Source organism: Corythoichthys intestinalis, chromosome 21, assembly GCF_030265065.1.
Source record: "Corythoichthys intestinalis isolate RoL2023-P3 chromosome 21, ASM3026506v1, whole genome shotgun sequence".
NCBI classification, from domain to species: Eukaryota; Metazoa; Chordata; class Actinopteri; order Syngnathiformes; family Syngnathidae; genus Corythoichthys; species Corythoichthys intestinalis.
Genome location: NC_080415.1, coordinates 33,143,938 through 33,166,229, shown reverse-complemented (window position 1 = coordinate 33,166,229; position 22,292 = coordinate 33,143,938). Strand labels below are relative to the sequence as shown.

Here is a 22,292-nt window from a genome sequence, read left to right as displayed (position 1 = left end):
CTTTATTTGACAGTTGCGTCATAAAACCGCCATAAGACCGTCATAATTATGAAATTACACTATCATGGGCATTAATGAATGCTTATGACTGTTGTCATTTAGTTTCATCTGGCTAATTATGTCACTAACTCCATTTATGTCCAGCTCGGATATTTTACATCCATTCAAAAGCATAAGCATTCGTTAATGCTCATGGCATTGTCATGTGATGGTTTTATGGCAGTCTTATGGCCCCACTGTCAAATAAAGTGTTACCAAATACCATAACTAGCAATTAATGAAACAACTAGAACAGTAACTGAAGAAATAATTGGCACAGAACATAAATTTTGATTGTAATAAAAATCTGTAGTGCTGCAATGCATGCTAGGAGGCATGTTGGACGACAGCAGGTGGCAGCAGAGGTTGACTGTCTCCCCTAAGGGAGCAGTGATGGCCAAATGAAGCTTCTTGAAGCAATAAATGGGGTTCATTTGGTCTTGTGACAGTTTTATGTTGCCGCTGTCAAATAAAGAGTTACTGGTTAATACAGTGGGGCAAATAAGTATTTAGTCAACCACCATTTGTGCAAGTTCTCCTACTTGAAAAGATTAGAGAGGCCTGTAATTGTCAACATGGGTAAACCTAAACCATGAGAGAATGTGGAAGAAAAAAAAAACAGAAAATCACATTGTTTGATTTTTTTAAAGAATTTCCCATTTAGAGTGGAAAAAAAGTATTTGGTCACCTACAAACAAGCAAGATTTCTGGCTGTCAAAGAGGTCTAACTTCTTCTAACGAGGTCTAACGAGGCTCCACTCGTTACCTGTATTAATGGCACCTGTTTTAACTTATTATAGGTATAAAAGACACCAGTCCACAACCTCACCCAGTCACACTCCAAACTCCACCATGGCCAAGACCAAAGAGCTTTCAAAGGACACCAGAGACAAAATTGTAGACCTGCACCAGGCTGGGAAGACTGAACCTGCAATAGGTGTAAAGAAATCAACTGTGGGAGCAATTATTAGAAAATGGAAGACATACAAGACCACTGATAATCTCCCTCCATCTGGGGCTCCATTCAAGATCTCACCCCGTGGCGTCAAAATGATAACAAGAACGGTGAGCAAAAATCCCCGAACCACACGGGGGGACCTAGTGAATGACCAACAGAGAGCTGGGACCACAGTAACAAAGGCTACTATCAGTAACACAATGCGCCGCCAGGGACTGAAATCCTGCAATGCCAGATGTGTCCCCCTGCTGAAGAAAGTACACGTCCAGGCCCGTCTGCGGTTCACTAGAGAGCATTTGGATGATCCAGAAGAGGACTGGGAGAATGTGTTATGGTCAGATGAAACCAAAATAGAACTTTTTGGTAGAAACACAGGTTCTCGTGCTTGGAGGAGAAAGAATACTGAATTGAACACTATACCCACTGTGAAGCATGGGGGTGGAAACATCATGCTTTTGGGCTGTTTTTCTGCAAAGGGACCAGGACGACTGATCTGTGTAAAAGAAAGAATGAATGGGGCCATTTATCGAGAGATTTTGAGGGAAAATCTCCTTCCATCAGCAAGCGCATTGATGATGAGACGTGGCTGGGTCTTTCAGCATGACAATGATCCCAAACACACAGCCAGGGCAACAAAGGAGTGGCTTCGTAAGAAGCATTTCAAGGTCCTGGAGTGGCCTAGCCAGTCTTCAGATCTCAACCCCATAGAAAATCTGTGGAGGGAGTTGAAACCCCGTGTTGCACAACGATAGCCCCAAAACATTGCTGTTCTAGAGATCTGCATGGAGGAATGGGCCAAAATACCAGCAACAGTGTGTGAAAAGCTTGTGAAGAGTTACAGAAAACATTTGGCCTCAGTTATTACCAACAAAGGGTACATAACAAAGTATTGAGATGAACTTTTGGTATTGACCAAATACTTATTTTCCACCATGATTTGCAAATAAATTCTTTAAAAATCAAACAATGTGATTTTCAGTTTTTTTTTCCACATTCAGTCTCTCATGGTTGAAGTTTACCCATGTTGACAATTACAGGCTTCTCTAATATTTTCAAGTTGGAGAACTTGCACAATTAGTGGTTGACTAAATACGTATTTGCCCCACTGTATCTCTTATATAATGACGCAATCACCAAAAAAATCCCATTTTAAAATCCTTTTTTTAAACGCCACAAAAGGGCAGTTTAGCATGCACTAATAATATCTCAAATTAATTTACATAGTCACAGATGACTCCCTTTATGAGCCTTTATAGATGAGATTAGTCTGATAATGTGCTCTTATGTCCCCCCCAAATCAAATAAACCGTTTATTTTTATCTTTCCAAAGTGCACATCACTTCAATAAAGCCCAAAAATCATATTGCAGCACACATTGAATCATACATTAAATTAAAGCCCTTGATGCAAGAGGGCTTTTCGAGTATATCATTAGCTTGCGCTAATATGTGCCCTCCTTATTCCGAATCATGATTCACTGTAATAAGGCCAGCATCTGTTTTGCAAGATATTACATTGAGTCATACTTCAAATTAAAATGGCCTGCTTCAAAACAATGAAAGACATTTGTGCTTAAAACATGATGTAAATCGGTAAAATTACAAATGTTGCTTCAAGCAGCTTTTCAGGTTGATTAGGGACATTGTTAGCATCAATGCTAACACTAATAAAGTGAATTGTCAAGGAGGGCTGCTATTATTAAGTTATTAACAATCAACGATCACGGTATAACTCATTTGATGGATGATTTATTGTTTGGAGATATTGTTGACCTATTTTTTTTAATATTTTTGTTTCGACTCATTGGCTGCCATTGATGCCGCTACACGTCAGACCCATGAATGGATGGACCAGATTGAATGTGTAGCACCAATGGCAGTCAATGAGTGTTAAATGTAAAAAAATAAATAAAAAGCAAACTTTAAAAATATATATATATATATTATTTTTCATGTGTATGAAACTGTAAACATTCTATATACTGGACTGTCTCAGAAAATTAGAATACACAATATTCTAATTTTTTGAGACAGTCCTGTGTATATATACAGGATATACAGGATACACAATATTCTAATTTCCTGAGACAGTCAGGAAATTAGAATATTGTGTATTCTAATTTCCTGAGACAGTCCTGTATATATACACAGGACTGTCTCAAAAAATTAGAATATTGTGTATTCTAATTTCCTGAGACAGTCCAGTATATACGTATATCTGTATATATATATATATGTATATGTATATATATATATATATATATATATATATATTTTTTTTTTTTTTTTACATATTTTACAAAATATACAGTACTGTGCAAAAGTTTTAGGCAGGACACCTGCCTAAAACTTTTGCACAGTACTGTATATTTTTATTATGTATATACTGGATATACTGTATGTATATATTTTCCCCAAGTGGAAGCTTCCATGATCCTAATAAATTTAATAATTAAAAAATATATATATATACAGTACTGTGCAAAAGTTTTAGGCAGGTGTCCTGCCTAAAACTTTTGCACTGTACTGTATATTTGGAATTTTATATTTTATTAATATGGGGGGGGACTCAATATACCCTTTTTGAATGTCATGTAGGGATGGCAAAATTAATATTTGTATCAGTCAGTTTTTGTTTTGTTTGTTTGTTTTACTTATTGTAAATAAAAATAGAAAACAGTACATTGTAATTAGTAAATATTGTCTTTTATTTTGTTTTGACTTTTGTTTGTTGTATTTAAAAGTAGATGTTTAAAATCAATTAAAAACAACGTAAATACCCCCTTTTATAAATTTCAGAATATTAAATACAGTAGTACCTTACTTTAAAAATAATTTGGTTCTGGTCGTTTCGTAACTTGAAAATTCTGTATATAGAGATACGTTTTCCATGTAACTGCCCCAACCGTTCCTACCCCTCCAAAATTCAGACATAAATCTTTTTATCATGCATCAAAATGCATCCAAAAATGTAACAGATACATGTTACAATTATATTATTCCGCAATAAACAGAGTAAAGAAAAAAAGTTGATTCACTCATGTCATACATACACATACAGTCAAGGTCCCCTCTTAGCCAACTAGATGCCAGGAATGCTCGGCAATAGCCAATGGCAGAACAGCTATAAGTATGTAAGTTTAAGTAAAGCACTTCAAAAAGCACTTGTTTGCTGTCTGTCAAGCTGAATAACTTAACGTTTAGTGAGGACATAACAAGTCATCAAGCTACTGTGAGGTACAATTAGGTACTGTTTGTGCGATTAAAAAACAAAAACAGGGAAAAAAAAAGCCTGGAGACAAAATGGCAGACGGGATTCCAGCGTCGAGTATGTCGTAACTTGGGGACTACCTGTATTGTTTTCTGCTGTCCTCGATCAGCTTTTTGCTTTGGAAAACAATCGTATGATTACAATACGTTATCCCATGATAATCGACATCCCCTTTTCTCATCACATTATTCTTGGTTCCAATTCACATTTCCAGCTAAAGTGTAAAGCCCAGACTAATGTAAAAGTGAGGAATCTGTGATTAATCAACAATCAAAATATTCCTTTATGGCAGACCTATTGTCAACAAAGGCAGCATCCATGCCAGTCCACTAGCATTACATTGAACGCAAAGGACACTATTCATCCCGATAATTACGCAGCTATTCTTCTGAAGGTCAGATTTGACACTGCTCACCCCAACAAGTCACAATCCACATGCATTTATGATAATGACATTTCGTTTTCGTTACAGAGCTGTGGACCCCACGGCCGCGCCGCCAACGCCTCACCGAGAGCTTCGACGGTGTCGCCGCCCGTTCTGGGAAGAGTGCAGTTGAAGGGGAAACGCTTCAGGTGAAAAAGCGGCCCGCGTCACTCACTCAAGCGTGCGCACGGGGAATGCAATCACCATGCAAGATGGTGACCTTTAGACAGTAAACATATGATGTACTGTATATATGATTGAGGCGGTTGATGGTCAAGTGCGACGAAAAGCAGTGCTTGACAGTTCTGTTTTTCTTATTGGAAAAGAATGACATTTTTGTCTTAAATGATTTAATGCCATTTCTAATTTTAAGGTGATGAATTTCACGTGTTGTTTCATGCTCACATTTCATCTTATAGCATGATTAACCTCAGGTTTTAACATGGAAGTATTGTCGCTTATCCATTTTGTCGAAACAAATGCTAATAACCTGACTTTTAATTATTCAAATGGTTTCAGAAATGATTCATATGAAAGCTAAGACCCTCCCAAATGATGTTGAATGTACAAAAATATATTTGTTTCACTGAAAAAAGATTTATCATTTAATAAAGACATAAAGGTCAAATTTTGGCAAGACAAAAGTTGTCGCCTACAGAAAGTAGTGAGAAAATTGGACAAAAAATGTACTTCAAATACAAAAATATGCTACAAAACATAAGCGAATTAAGTAGTGGTGCTGTGAGATCCAAATTTAATATTTTGTATGACTTCCGTGGGCTTCGGCAAGGATTCATACAATTTATTGATGAAGTCATCAGGAAAATCAATTAAAGCAGTCTTGCATGCCTCCCAGAGTTCATCAACATTATTGGGTTTCGTCTTCCATGCTTCCTCCTTCATCCTACCCCAGACATGCTCAATGATGCTTATGTCTGGTGACTGGGCTGGCCATTCCTGGAGGATCTTGATCTTCTTTGACTTGAAGAACTTTGAGGTAGAGATTGAAGTATGCGATGGAGCACCATCCTGCTGCAGAATTTGTCCCTTTTTATGTTAGGAATGTAATACCCCATCCCACTGGCCAAAAAACCCGTGTCAACCCACTAACAATCGGCTTTTGGTGGCAGTGGGAAAGGTGCAGCGACCCGCCTCGACCCATGTCAATCAACCCGCCAAGCGACCCGCGTTAAAATCACCTCGGCTCTGATCGTCATGCAGTGTGAAAGCAAAACCCCGGGTCAACAGTCAACACCCTAATCTACGTGGTGACGTAGGCTCTTACGTATTGAGTCATAACAACGTGCCAGTCGCCTCCCATATAACACGCCCCACAACCGTAGGTATGTCGATGCTCACAACAAAGGTAGTAGAAGAAGAATTCACGTCGCCTACGTTGCCTCAGCACAAGCAGAGTGTTGATCCTTTGCTGCATTTCGACCATTTTGAGGGCAGTAAAAAGCATGCAAACAGAACACAAACGGAAAGGAGGCTTCCATTTTGCTCTGCATTGTTTACTTCCTTGAACTGAATGAATTCTGTCGCATTTGTCGACGCGCATCTTAGCGTGGTGACGTCACATAACCTTACGCACGGCTGAGGAGGGGTGGGAGGTTAGACGGGTGAAAAAAAAAAGACACGGCTTATTTTTGTCAATGGGAAAGGTGCGAAATGCCAATTGCTAGTGGGTTGCATCGGCTTGGAAAAAACACACGTTGACCCACTAGTTTCAGTGGGAAAGGGGCATAAGAGGCATCGAAGATTTGTTGATATTTCAGACTATTTATGTTGCCTTCCACCCTGCGGATCCCCCGCACAACGCCATACAGGATGTAAACCCAGACCATATAGTTAGTCAGGAAGCTGTGCGGAACAGAGGAGGAGGGTTTGGAAGTCAGGTAGAGCTGGGTGTCATCGGCGTAACAGTGAAAGCTGATGTTGAATTTATGGAAAATATTGATAATGGGAAGTAGGTAGATGATGAACAGTAGGGGCCCGAGGACAGAGCCCTGAGGGACTTCAGAGGTAATGGGTGAGGGAGTGGATTTAAGGGACTTGAGTTTTGTGTAATGAACTTCCAGAAAGATCGGATGAAAATCAGTTCAACGGGGTGTGGGTGATATGCCAATAATGGAAAGACGGTGGAGGAGGGTGGCGTGACTGATGGTGTCAAAAGTTGAAGATGGGTCCAGGAGGATGAGGATGTTGAGAAATCCAGAGTCAGCTGCCATGCGGAGGTCATTGGTTATGTTAACAAGTGCTGTTTCAGTGCTGTGGAGTGGGCGAAAGCACGACTGGAACTGTTCATCGAGGTTATTGTGGGATAGATGAGAAGGGAGCTGAGAGGCAACCGTTCTTTCGAGGATTTTAGAGATGAAAGGTAGGTTGGATATGGGACGGAAGTTGTTGAAATTTGAGCACTCAGCACCAGGTTTCTTGAGAATTGGAGTGATGGCAGCAGTTTTAAAAGAAGTGGGGACTACTCCAGAGATGAAAGATAAGTGGATGATAGCGGAAATGAGTGGGGCCAGTGGGACTTTTAGCAACGACTAGGGCAATTTCTACATGTAGCAGGGTATTTGGCAAAAATAACTCTTTCTACGGTTACATTTAAACGATTGTTCTTAAAAAAAACTTCGTCCAAAGTGAAGATGTGCGAATTATGCATTTGTAGCGCTATTATGGGGACACTAATAACTGTGGAAACATCACTGACTGCGGCAAACTTTGTCCCTACGTCACACATGAGACAAATATTTACATTTGGAGTAAATTAGTGCGTTTTGCTTCCATTAAGTTTATAAACTCTTGCATTGCTTCTTATTGAAGAACACATGCATACAGGTAGTCCTTGATTACGAACGAGTTCCGTTCCTAGGCTGGCGACGTAACCAGAATTTCCTCGTAAGTCGAAATTAAACCTTTAAAAATTCTAAATAACTAACTAAAAAGTCCAAAAGTATTGTATTTTGTTTAATGGTGGAGGATACACTGCCCTCTGGTGGCAGCGTTGGGTCTGGCTGGAATGTCGTTCAATAATGCGCCCATACAGGAGCACTCAGATGTTTCTCATGGATAAAGGATTGCTGTACTTTGGTTTGGCCCACATAAGGCTGTAAGTTGTTTCAGCTAATATGTTTTTGTATGTATTTCTAATTAAGTTTAGAGCTACAGTAAGTGGAGTGTGAATTGTAAATACGTTAGCATTCGTAGCATTTAAACTAGAGGACTTTTGTGAAGCAAATTCAGCAAATTTAATCTACTAAATTTGCATATTGATCAGACTAAATGGACTTTTGAACTCCAATTGTTTTGTGTCAGGTGTTTAATCGTTAAAATGGGTGTTGTTTTGAACAGATGTGTGCATATATGTGCTACAGCTTTACAAATTGTCAGAAGTGAAGGAAGTAAAAAGCTTCAAAAAAGCACAATTGCTTTGTTTGCTGTCTGTCAAGATGAACAACTTCACATTTAGTGAGGACAGAACAAGTCATGTTAATAAAGTAAAGTAAAAAATAAGATACTGTGAGGTACAATTAGGTACTGTTTGTGCGGAAAAAAAGAGAATGGAGGCAAAATGGCGGACGAGACTCCCGCGTCATAAAGTCCAAATCGCCTAAGTCGATTACCTGTATTATGGAAAATTATTTTCGCGCACTGTTATGAATCTACTTAGAAATTGAATTCATTCGGTTGACTGTGGAAGCTTCATTTTTCTACAAACATGCTGGTGTAGACGTAATTTTTTTTTTCCGGACGTATTAGGGCAGGATCCTTTGTTTTACAAAAACCCTGGCAGGTTTAGACATGGCCTCAAACAACATTAATATGTCTTGAATTAACTTTCCATGAGCTAGAGGAACCCTGTCAATATTTTCATTTCCACTCAATTTTACTCTATTACTGATAAATGCAATGCTTTCGCAGCTTATTTGCACATTGCCACCAACAATTAGGCTTAAGTGTGGAGTAGAAGTTTGTCAGCTACAAAACAATTCAGGAAAAAAAAAAATAATAATAATAATCAACATGCAAAAGTCCTACTAGGTGTAAGTAGATGAAAAATGTACTTGCGTCATATCAAGTTTTAGGGGTGAAAGGCCCCCAATTTAGGAGCAGTCTAGAGACCTGTCGCATAATATGAAACTTTTTCGACCTAATCGGGAAGTTGGTCACTATAAAATGTCGAATTAATCACCTTAAACATGAAAAATAAATTTGTTAACCTTATACTTGTCGAACGTTGAACTACACTTTACTCCCCCTTTACAAATACAGGGTGGGGCAGAGCAACTTGCTTATTTAAATTTGGCGCCCTGAAACAATAGTTGCTCTGAAGATTGTAGGGATGGACTTATTTGAAAAGGTATATCGAAATGTTTCCCAGGGCTGGGCGATATGGCCTTAAGTGTACGTATCACGGTAAATTGAGCAGATTTTATCGATAACGATAAATGACGATAAATTCGCCCAAGCGGACTGTTATATAATTTGAAAATCAATGCATGAAATACCAATTAACCATTTCCCGTTGATTTATTTACCAGCTTTCAATTGTACATGCAGTCTAAACATTAAGTGTATAAAAATGTATGGTAAACAATAAGAATTCAAGTATGAACATTTAGAACAGCTTGTATGACTTGAACAATGTACAACATTATAAAAATCAATACGACGACTGTATAAACATGTCATTGTAACATAAATGACTTACAGGTTGAACAGTACACTTCAAACAGACAACCTATTTTTAATGGCAGCTGTGACATAATTAATCAACACAAGTGTTAACTTCAAGGTTTCAGGTTTTTTTCCCCCATAGCATCTTTTAACAAATGCACGCACACATGCACCCCCCACACAGATACACAAACATTAAAGATGTACTGCTCTTATGCCAATGGAACATTTAAGATTTTGTGATGGCAGTAATGACATAGAATAAAGCAAGCACATACAGGAAAAATAGCTGTGGCCATTAAACGGTCATATAGGTTTCACTGTTGGATTGTACTTCATGCTGAATGCTTTACCATCATAAAAGCTATCAGAGAAATCACACTCACACACACACAGATACAAAATAACGCGACATACTAATAATTAGATGCAATCTGTGCCCAATCCACTCATTTAGTTCAGTCGTTTCGACAAGATTAGAGCTGCTATCCGACTCCATCTCGTTCATTTGTAGCGTTAGCCACTAGCGTTAGCCTGTGGCTTGGCTACCAGTAGAAAGCACTGAATGCCCCCGCTCCTGAAATCGAGAGAACCAGGGAGGGCAGCGGATGAAAGCCCATCTGGATGCCGCCAAGACTCTACTTAATGTCAGGTGATAGTTTGGCGAAGCTCCCTTAAGCCACACTCCATCACGTTTGCTTTTAGCGTTAGCCACTAGTGTTAGCCTACCGAGCTTCTGTTTGTTTGACTTCCTGATAACCACATGACTTCATACGTAATCACACTGGCTGCTTTCTTAAAGGGGAATGAACATAGCCGAACATCACAGCGTCAAAGCGGGATGAAAAAACTATATTCACTTGTTTAATTAAATTACCAAATTTAGCGACATGGTCATAATTGCCATCTAATGTCTACAGAATGCATGTTGCGTTGCGACGATTGAGCGACCGCTTGGAAAAAAATACCTCAACAACATAAGCGCATTCCAACTTTGTTCACTCCATGATGCTCACTGGGGTTCCTGAAAAATAAACACAAAATAAATAACGCATGTTAAGAACCAAACTTTAAGCCCCACTCTCTTAAATAAGTCCATCCCTACCATCCTCAGAGCAACCATCGCTTCAGGGCACCAAATCTAAATAAGTAAGTTGCTCTGCCCTACCCTGGCTGTATTACATAAAATATAGTTTATTTTTATGTTGTTTTTCTTACTGAATTTCAAACAAAACATGACATTTTACCTTGAAGGATTCTCGGAGGTGGTTCTGCTTTGTCGAACATCGCAGATAACCTCATTTGTGTAGTCAACAAAAAAAACACATCTTATGTTTTTTTCCACCCTTATAAAACATCTACTGACTCACTCTGCCACTTAATGACATTCATGTCAGACAACCGGCACAAAACTGTCTCGCTACAACTTCTCCCGCGGGCGCCTCTTGCACTCAGTGCTGGCAAATCACCAGAAATGAGTGACGGTAAATGTCTGCTTTCCACTTGATCTATCGCTGTTGTCCTAATTATGGGCTGCGCCGGAAAGACGGCTGTAAATCTGCCACGTAATGGGATGCAAATAAGACAAGACGGTGCATAAAACGCCACACGTTTATTTAAAGTCGGCGTGATGAGTGCAGCTTTGGGCGTGATAAAGCAAGGACATCTAAGACGAGTCGGTGATTGGAGCCCGACGGTTGACAGGCGACAAATTCCGCCGCGGTCGGGCTGGGACGACGTCGTGTCACGCAGGTGTTTCATCCCGGGTGGCGGACGCTCAATCATTTGTTTCTGCTTGTCCGGCTCGGACGAGGCGGAGCTGAATTAGACTCTGATGGATGATTTGGAGATGTTTTAGGCTATTGACCCGAGAAAGCACTGCACGCGGTGAGCCATCTCTGATAAAAAGGCTCATAAAAAGCTGTCAGTGTGACCCAAAGTCTATTTTACTGAGTGAAGACGAACACAAACCAGTTGCTTGGATACAAGGCAGTGAAACAAAAGGACTGGTCTCTATTACTGGATTTTCGGAAATTATTTTAAATTTCTGAAACAACATAAAGGCTAGCTGGGAGGTTGTTGAGGTGTTTCCTTAGTTTGATTGTTGTATTTGAGGGTTAGGGTTAGTGTGTGTTAATGTGTGGCCATATCAGTTGACGGGAAACGGGGCGTGGGGCCGCTCCGTAGGGGCCTTATTTTCAAAAACTTAAAATTCAAACATATGAGGGCCGGTTGATAGGGGCGCGGGTGGACCACACTGTATCCCGGGAGGGGTGCGATGGCTCCTTTGCTAGGCTGTGGGAGGAGGGATGGGCTGCACTGCCCCCCTCGCCCTCCCTCCCCGGACTGGCCGGGGGGGGGGCCGTGGTCCTGGGGTCTCCGCCCGTCTGTGTGGCTGTCGCGTGTTTGGTGGGGCTCTAACGTGGCTGGATGTGATTGGTTGCACTCGGGTGGGGAGGCCTAGTGCCGGGATTGGCGATGGGGCGGCGTAGCGTCGGTTGCCGATTGGCTTACACTCACAAGAGATTCACACGATTACTGGTTTCTAGATCACAGAGCTGATTTGTGTACACTGCACCCCTCCCAATTACTTATCCTATAGACTCCCCTTAACCCCCTCCCCTTCTTTCCCTGGTCAACAGGCCCCCAAATGGTGTCAACTGGAAATACATCTAGCTGATGATGTTAGGTTTTGTGTTGGTTTCCTCCTAGTGTGTCCCTGTGATTGCCTATTAATTTCACCTGTCGTGCCTTCTCCTAGTTTATCTCTGAACTTGCATCCTCCTGTGCTTACCTGTTCCTCGTTGTCTCGTTACCCCTTGTCTGCGTGTGTGTATATAAGCTCCCAGTTTCTTTTCATTCGTTGTTACGTCATTGTCAATGTCAATGCCCATGTGCTCGTCAATAGCCACGTTTACATGCTGACTTTTGTTCATACCGATTCAAATCATTCCGAATGGAAATTTCACATCAGCTGTTTACATGTCACTTCATCTATTCCGATCCAGCGTTTACATGTGACTGCCTTTATTCCGAAAGGACGTTTGACAACTGGCGTCTGACATGCGCAGATTAATCAAAACAAAGCGTCACGTTGCAAAACATGGAGATCGATCGTCAGATCAGCTGCTGTTTTTAACTATTCGAGTGGAAACAAAACTTCAGAATGACACGCCGTTCATTTAAAAAGTTGTGTGGGTGCGCTGTGCGTGTGCTTGGAAGCCATGTTGCAAGTGACGTTACTTACGTCACCAAGTGACGTCACCACGTCAGTACAGATCATGTGCAGAAAGAACGCAACCAGACACCATTCCGCTTCCCTGTTTACATGATATAATTTTACTTCTAATCGGTTTGGGAAAAGGAATATTCCACCTCTGTGAAACGGAATGAAATTCCATTCGGTTTAGGCCTGTTCATTCCGAATGAGGTGTTTATATGGAACAGATTTATTCGGTTTGAACAAATATTCCGATTGTAATTGGAATATTTGGCTCCATGTAAACGTGGCAAATGTCTGTGTCGGTGTCTGAGTCAAGCCCTATCCAAGCCCTCGTGTATCAGTCCCTCCGATTTAAGTAAGTTTTGTTTGAATCTTGCCCTTTTGATCCCCAGTGCTTTTGGTTGTACTTTGTGTTTTTGTTGGATATCATTAAAACGTTTTTTGAGTTCACCGCCACCTGCCTTGACACTTTTTGTTTCCCTGCAATTGGGTCCACACAACCTGCCTGCCTGCCCGCGTCCCTGACAGATGATAGCACTAACATATTCATAGTTAGTGTAGGCGTTCAATGTATTTGTTGTTGTTTTTCTTTCTTTTCTTGTGTTTCTTCTAGGGCTGTCAAAATTATCGCTTTAACGGGCGGTAATTATTTTTTTAAATTAATCACGTTAAAATATTTGACGCAGTTAACGCACAAATGCTCCGCTCAAACAGATTAAAATGACAGCAAAGTGAAATGTGTACTTGTTGTGTTTTTCGGAGTTTTATCGCCCTCTGCTGGCGCTTGGGTGCGACTGATTTTATAGGCTTCAGCACCCATGAGCATTGTGTAAGTAGTTATTGACATCAACAATGGCGGGCTACTAGTTTATTTTTTGATTGAAAATTTTACAAATTTTATTAAAACGAAAACATTAAGAGGGGTTTTAATATAAAATTTCTATAACTTGTACTAACATTTATCTTTTGAGAACTACAAGTCTTTCTATCCATGGATCGCTTTAACAGAATGTTAATAATGATAATGCCATCTTGTTGATTTATTGTTATAATAAACAAATACAGTACTTATGTACCGTATGTTGAATGTATATATCCGTCTTGTGTCTTATCTTTCCATTCCAACAATAATTTACTGAAAAATATGGCATATTTTATAGATGGTTTGAATTGCGATTAATTACGATTAATTAATTTTTAAGCTGTAATTAACTCGATTAAAATTTTTAATTGTTTGACACCCCAAGTTTCTTCTGTTCCCCCATAACCCCTTCCTGTTCGCTGCTGTTGGTTTTGACTGTCCGTGATGTCATTATGCTGCCAGTTCTGATTTGGGATGCTTAAAAAAAGTGTGAACAGTCAGTGAGGAGGAATCTGATGGGAATCAGATATGCCTGCAGTCTGAACTAAGGGCGTAGGTTTGCATAGGGACGGTAGGGACAAAACACTACCAACTTTTCAGCTCAAATTGTCCCCACCAACTTTTAAGCAACCTTATTTGCATGATACAGTTCAGTCATATAGGTCATTTAGGCTACGTTCATACTACAGGTCTTAATGCACGAATCCGATTTTTTCATGTTTTTCCGACTCGAGTGAGGCATGAACTTGACGGTCTGACAGTGACAAGTTGCATAGAACTAGACCATTTCAAATCTGATCTGGGTCACTTTCGTATGAGGTTCAAATCCGATCTGGGCCATATTTTTCCAGACTGTCGCAGCGATCTATACTGTCCAGTCTCTCAAATCGGAATTCATGCAGCAATTACGTCATCAAAAAGCAAGAGAGACGCTACGGTAGAGGTGCAGCTGTGCGTCATTAGCGCCTAGCTTGCCTTGAACACGGCTTTTTAGGAAGGGTCGGACTTGACAAGTCATAAAAAAATAAAAATAGGTTGAGGATCAGCCTGAGAATGATCGGTTTTCTGTCTGCTCCATATAAGAAATATTTCAACATTGCTTGCACGGTCGAGAGTCGAGGCAAACTGCCCGTATGTGCGTGTCCTCTTTTTAAAAAGCAAAATATGATATCCCTGAAATGACGGATGACAGCCAGCATGTGTGGTCTTTTTTTTTTTTTATGTTTCTGCGCATGCGGGTCGTCTTGCTCAGCGCGTGTCGCCTGCGAATTAGTGCACATGCGTAATACTTGAATGGTCTCAATGGACAAAGGCAGTCTGAACGAGCACGCCAAAAAAACAGATATGACAAAAAATCGGATTTGTGCATTAAGACCTGTAGTATGAACGTAGCCTAAGATTGTCTTCCCATATGTTGTAATGATAGAATTGACCCTACCATTATTAAATGACTTATTCTTATTATATTCAGACTTACTTATCCCTTTCTTCACTTGCTAATTGTGCCGCGCCATTTTTTTTTCCTCAAACGCACGTTTGATTGGCTGATGACTTGAACCCCCTCCAGCCGCCACACGCACACTCTCACTCTTCAGAATTACATTGCATGTCGAAATGCTCTACTCCACCCGCTTCGCAGAGGAGGGATATTAGACGTTTTTTTTTTTTTTTTCGACCAGCAGCCACTGTAAGTAATGGAAGTAATAGAGTTTGCATTAACGTTACAATAAACGGTGTGAACTTGCTAACCTGAGTAGGAAGCTGCTTAGGTACAGTAGATGTGTCCTGCTGTATGTTTTCCACTATGTTAACGATAATAAAACTGTGAGAAATATAGTAAACTCGGCTCAGCTGGAAGAAATGTAGTGAACCAAGTTTTACACCCTTCTCCCCAGTTTTCATTTTTATTTTACTAATGTGGTCTTAAAGCAGCCCAAAGGGGCTTTCATTTTTTGTTGGGTTCGGCAGTGCTTGTGGACAAAAACAGTAGTGTTTTTCCTAAAAGAAAGCTCCATTTTTATTTGTGTTATTCCCTGACTAAAAAGATTTTTTTTGTTGTATTTAATTTATTTACACATACGATTTTGAGTGGTAGTAAGAAAAATGTTTTTTTTTTTTTTTTTTTGCATTCCTGGATACTTAAGAGATGATTAACAAGTTTGTATTTCTTGTGTATGTTAACATACAGTGGGACAAATAAGCATTTAGTCAACCACTAATTGTGCAAGTTCTCCCACTTGAAAATATTAGCGAGGCCTGTAATTGTCAACATGGGTAAACCTCAACCATGAGAGACAGAATGTGTGTGTGTGGGGGGGGGGGGGGACAGAAAATCACATTGTTTGATTTTTAAAGAATTTATTTGCAAATCATGGTGGAAAATAAGTATTTGGTCAATACCAAAAGTTCATCTCAGTACTTTGTTATGTACCCTTTGTTGGCAATAACGGAGGCCAAACGTTTTATGTAACTCTTCACAAGCTTTTCACACACTGTTGCTGGTATTTTGGCCCATTCTTCCATGCAGATCTCTTCTGGAGCAGTGATGTTTTGGGGCTGTCGTTGGGCATCACGGACTTTCACCTCCCTCCAGAGATTTTCTATGGGGTTGAGATCTGGTGACTGGCTAGGCCACTCCAGGACCTTGAAATGCTTCTTTCGAAGCCACTCCTTTGTTGCCCTGGCTGTGTGTTTGGGATCATTGTCATGCTGAGAAACCCAACCACGTCTCATCTTCAATGCCCTTGCTGATGGAAGGAGATTTTCACTCAAAATCTCGATACATGGCCCTATTCATTCTTTCCTTTACACAGATCAGTCGTCCTGGTCCCTTTGCAGAAAAAACAGCCCCAAAGCATTAGGTTTCCACCCCCATGCTTCACAGTGGGTATGGTGTTCTTCGGATGCAATTCAGTATTCTTTCTCCTCCAAACACAAGAACCTGTGTTTCTACCAAAACGTTCTTTCTTGGTTTCATCTGACAATAACACATTCTCCCAGTCTTCTTCTGGATCATCCAAATGCTCTCTAGCGAACCGCAGACGGGCCTGGACCTGTACTTTCTTCAGCAGGGGGACACGTCTGGCAATGCAGGATTTGAGTCCCTGGCGGCGCATTGTGTTACTGGTAGTAGCCTTTGTTACTTGGTCCCAGCTCTCTGTAGGTCATTCACTAGGTCCCCCCGTGTGGTTCTGGTATTTTTGCTCACCGTTCTTGTTATCACTTTGACGCCACGGGGTGATATCTTGCATGGAGCCCCAGATCGAGGTCGATTATCAGCGGTCTTGTATGTCTTCCATTTTCTAATAATTGCTCACACGGTTTATTTCTTTACACCAAGTGTTTTACCTATTGCAGATTCAGTCTTCCCAGCTTGGTGCAGGTCTACAATTTTGTCTCTGGTGTCCTTCGACATCTCTTTGGTCTTGGCCATAGTGGAGTCTAGAGTGTGACTGACTGAGGTTGCGGACAGGTGTCTTTTATACCGATAATGAGTTAAAACAGGTGCCGAGTGGAGCCTCGTTAGAAGTTAGACCTCTTTGACAGCCAGAAATCTTTCTTGTTTGTAGGTGACCAAATATTTATTTTCCACTCTAATTTGGAAATGAATTCTTTAAAAATCAAACAATGTATTTCCTGTTTTTTTCCCCCACATTCTGTCTTTCATGGTTGAGGTTTACCCATGTTGACAATTACAGGCCTCTCTAATCTTTTCAAGTAGGAGAACTTGCACAACTGGGGGTTGACTAAGTACTTATTTGCCCCACTGTATATCATCCCTACCAATATTGAGACCAAACGCAGCCTAAATGTATTGGACATCTATTGCTGTCAAGGGCAGCCAATGAATTAGAAATGAGAAAACTGAAGCTAGCCCACTCTTACTCTTTAAAAAAAGTCATCTGGACAATAATCCATCTCACATTCCACCCTCAATCGTCCTATTGTCTAATATTGCCATCGAATTTATGTACAACACTTGTTTTGCAGCGGCTAGCTTATTCATCTCCGTGCGCCTCCGCTGTTGTTGTTCCTCTACATTTATCCATAATAGTCCTAAATTGCACTACAGCAGTAACACTGCTGAATATTATCCCCAAAGAAGACCTCCAACCAAGAGTAATAGACGTCTCCCCGTTCCACAATAAAGAAAAGCCCCCAGACACTATTTGCAGATGTCCCCATTTATTTCGCAGCCGAATTGCTCCTCTGTATGAAATATCTGGCCCATAGTTACCGAGGTAATAAGTAAAAGGAAGCCTGAAAACAACTCTTCTTTATGGCCGCAAGAAGAATAATTTGCACGTCCCGGCAGAGAAACCGTCTGGATCAATGGGCGGCTCGATCAATCGTTTATAAAACCTGAATTAAAAAAACTGGCGCAAAATTTGACGCACTTTCCGAATCGAAGCGTAATCATGGCGGAGGCTACAATCGACCAGGCGTTTTAATGTCATAATTGAATTATGATGGACTCGTGAGAGTCGATCGATGAAGTGAAATTTAGTTTCAGGGTAAGTACAAATATTTATTGGGAACAGCGCATTGTTCGATAAAACGCGTAAAACAAGCCTTCAAACAATACGTGGGATTAATTCCGAGCGGGTCACACCGGGACGCTCGTTCTTTTATAAAGTCGAGACTTCCAGGTGTGTCGGCGACAATAACAAGCGTGATTCAACACAATCAAAGATGGCTGAACAACAGTAGCTCAGGTCGATGTTTTTTTTTTGTGTTTTTCTGCTTTAAAACTGCGGGTAATCTGCTCAGAAACGAGCTAGAAAAGTTTTGTACATGAACTACTCTTAGACATTGCCAAATATCCAGCTGAGCGAACACCAGGTTTGTTGTTCTCCTTGACTCGGAGAAGTTACTGATGTTCAACACAAACAAAAGAGCTCGCAGGAAAAAGACCAAAGCGGCTCTTGATGAAGCAAAGCCTGGAAATGTTGAACCTGAAATTTTAGCTCCTCAAAAGTCTCGAGAGGCGCTAACAGCAGCTTGTTTTAGGTCGATCACAAGCGCTTAAAAGTTGTACGATTTAAGAGGGAAAATATATTTGCGGGTACTTAAAATGAACAATGCAAATATTTTGTATATTTTTACATATTTTAAATTTTTAATGGGATCGGTGCTTAAACCAACAGCAGGTAACTTTTCAACCTTTCTAAAATATTTTCTAGGGCTGTCAAACGATTAAAATTTTTAATCGAGTTAGTTACAGCTTAAAAATTAATTAATCGTAATTAATCGCAATTCAAACCATCTATTAAATATGCCAAATTTTTCTGTAAATTATTGTTGGAATGGAAAGATAAGACACAAGATGGATATATACTTTCAACATGCGGTACATAAGGACTGTATTTGTTTATTATAACAATAAATCAACAAGATGGCATTAACATTATTAACATTCTGTTAAAGCGATCCATGTATAGAGGGACTTGTAGTTCTTAAAAGAAAAATGTTAGTACAAGTTATAGAAATTTTATATTAAAACCCCTCTTAATGTTTTCGTTTTAATAAAATTTGTAAAATTTTCAATCAAAAAATAAACTAGTAGCCAGCCATTGTTGATGTCAATAATTACTTACACAATGTAATGGGTGCTGAAGCCTATAAAATCAGTCGCACCCAAGCACCAGCAGAGGGCAGCAAAACTCCATAAAACACAAGTGAGCGTTTCACTGTACTGTCATTTAAATCTGTCTGAGCGGGACATCTGCGTTAATTGCGTCAAATATTTTAACGTGATTAATTTAAAAAATTAATTAATATTTTTACATATTTTAAATTTTTAATGGGATCGGTGCTTAAACCAACAGCAGGTAACTTTTCAACCTTTCTAAAATATTTTCATAACATTTGTAATAATATATCAACTGGCAACTAGTTGAATGAAACCTCTTTTATATCTGTATCACTTTCACCGGCACTACCGTAATTTTCGGACTATAATCCACTACATTTTTCCCTCATTTTGAATCCTTCGGCTTATAGTCCAGTGCGGTTTATTTGTTGATTTGGGTTAATAGGTAACACTTTATTTGACAGCGGCGTCATAAGACTGCCATAAGGCCGTCATTGTTATGACATGACATTATCATGGGCATTAACCATTCCTTTGCTGGGCTGCGGGAGGAGGGATGGGCTGCGCTTGACCCCCCCACGCCCCTAGTCCACCCTCCCTCCCCGGGCTGGCTGGGTGGGGGCCGTGGCCCTGGGTTGACGGCCTTCTGCGTGGCTGTCGCGCGCCTGATGGGGCTCACGTGCTGCTGGATGCGGTAAGGCATGCTCGGGTTGGGGGTCCTGGTGCCGGGATTGGCGATGGGGCGGCGTAGGGTTGGTCGCCAACGGGCTTACATTCATAAGAGATTCACATGATTACTGGGTTCTAGGTCACAGAACTGATTTGTGTACACTCTACCTCTTTCAATCACTTAGCATATAGACACCCTTACCCCCGTCCCCCTCTTTCACTGGCCAATAGGCCCCCACATGGTGTAAACTGGAAATACATCTCGCTGACGATGGCACCAGCATATTAATAATTAGTCTAGATGTTCTATGTATTTCTTGTTGTTGTTTGTGTATGTGTTTCGTTTCTTTTCTTCTCTTGTGTTGCTTTTCCCCATAATCCCTTCCTGTTCGCTGCTTTGTCATAATAAAAAGGTATTTTGAATGATCACAATGGGAGTATATCAGACTCAATGTGAAACATCAAAACTGTTCAGACCACCCGGGCACTTAGACTTCCATTCTCTGTGTCAAACAGCTGAACAGGACAAGTAAAAAAAAATAAATAAATAAAAACCATTCATTAATGCGCATTGCAGTTTGATGTCATAATTATGATTGTCATATGACAGTCGGATGGTGCTACTGTCAAATAAAAGTTACTAGATTCCCTAACTAGCAAATAATGAAACAACTAGGAGAGTAACTGAAGAAATAATCAGCACAGAACATGGATTTTTATTTATTTACATCTGTAGCGCTGCAATGCATACTAGAAGGAATGTTGGATAACAAAATGGTGAGGTCACGTACCGTGATGGTCGGCAATGGGTCGCCGCATTCGTTTCTTCGACACAGCGTGGCCATGTCGGTTAAAAAAAAAAAATCGGTTTATATATATATATTGGGGCTGTCAAACGATTAAAATTTTTAATCGAGTTATTTACAGCTTAAAAATTAATTAATCGTAATTAATCGCAATTCAAACCATCTATAAAATATGCCATATTTTTTCTGTAAATTATTGTTGGAATGGAAAGATAAGACACAAGATGGATACATACATTCAACATACGGTACATAACTACTGTATTTCTTTATTATAACAATAAATCAACAAGATGGCATTACCATTATCAACATTCTGTAAAGCGATCCATGGATAGAAAGACTTGTAGTTCTTAAAAGATTTAAAAGATATATTAAAACCCCTCTTCATTTTTTCGTTTTCATCAAATTTGTAAAATTTTCAATCAAATAATAAACTAGTAGCCCGCCATTGTTGATGTCAATAATTACTTACACAATGCTCATGGGTGCTGAAGCCTATAAAATCAGTCGCACCCAAGCGCCAGCAGAGGGCGGCAAAACTCTGAAAAACACCTTTAACCAGTACACCTTTAACTGTGCTGTCATTTAAATCTGTTTGAGCGGGGCATTTGTGCGTTAATTACGTCAAATATCTCAACGGGATTAATTTTAAAAAATGAATTACCGCTCGTTAACGCAATAATTTTGACAGCCCTAATATATATGTAATATACTGTATATATATTTCTGTCTCCATCCATGTACCCGTTTATAATGCGCACCATGATTTTACAAGTCGATTTTGGGGGAAAAAAGTGCGCATTATATTCGGGAAATTACGGTACATTATTTTTAATGAATTATACCCACCTGGACGCCATGAACTGTAGGAAAAAGAAAAATGTCCGAGAGTATAAGAGGATGTTTGCCGTTAGCCTAATGCTAACACAAACGATACACTAACGCTACGAGTTACGAGCTACGAGTTGTGTAATCATCAGTCGGCACAGACTTTCAGAGGCTAAAGCAACATTGTATATTTTCTCTTGCCAAGATAAAAAAACAAATCTGTGTGTGCAAGCTAGAGTGACCGGAGACTACACTGGTGAGTTGGGTGGGGGTGTCGCAGCATGTCACGACTGACACAACCAGACACTGCTACGATGCAGGCTAACTACACATAAAATGCACATTTTATTCTCGTCCCGTCAGATGAAAACTAGCATTTATGTCGTTATGTTTTAGTCTCCCTATACACGCTTTTAGATCATCATCGTCATGAAAAAAGTGTTTGTTGGCGAAATATTATCATTATTGTCATCGTTGACGAAAACATTGCTGGTACTAGTGATCATTCACAAATGTCGCTACCGAAAGCAAGATTAGGCTAACATCTATCTATGTCAACGGTAGCTAATCACAAACATCCCAAAACCTTCCAAAATAATCCTGAATTCCATTGCACACCTCGACAAGAACGCTCCAGAAATTGTGATTCTGTGTTACAAAGGCTTTTCTTTCTAATGACCTTCTTTGACTTTTCCTGCGGTGTCATCGGCGGCATGCCCGCCATGTTGATTTATGAGTGCCTGCACACCTGCAAAGCCAGGACAACACTTGACAGGCCTCCCTCCGCTTCCTTTCTTTCTTTATCAGAGCCCTCACACAGGACCGCATGATTATGCAACCGGTAAATGACATGTGTTTCACTTGCCGATTATAGCCCTGCCATGTTTTATCAACATTGTAAATTTCGGCAGGCTCCACTCAAGCGCTTAGCCGA

At 40.1% G+C, this 22,292-nt stretch overlaps 1 protein-coding gene across 3 annotated transcripts in view; it reads left to right on the top strand.

The window, feature by feature from the left end:
- Positions 1–22,292, top strand: part of nrg3b (neuregulin 3b) — a 652,113-nt gene that overhangs the window by 609,378 nt on the left and 20,443 nt on the right. For all 3 annotated transcript variants that reach the window (XM_057825278.1, XM_057825276.1, XM_057825277.1), the window contains one exon: positions 4,740–4,840. In XM_057825278.1, coding sequence (XP_057681261.1) covers positions 4,740–4,840 — 101 coding nt within the window. The remainder of the gene's footprint in view (positions 1–4,739; positions 4,841–22,292) is intronic.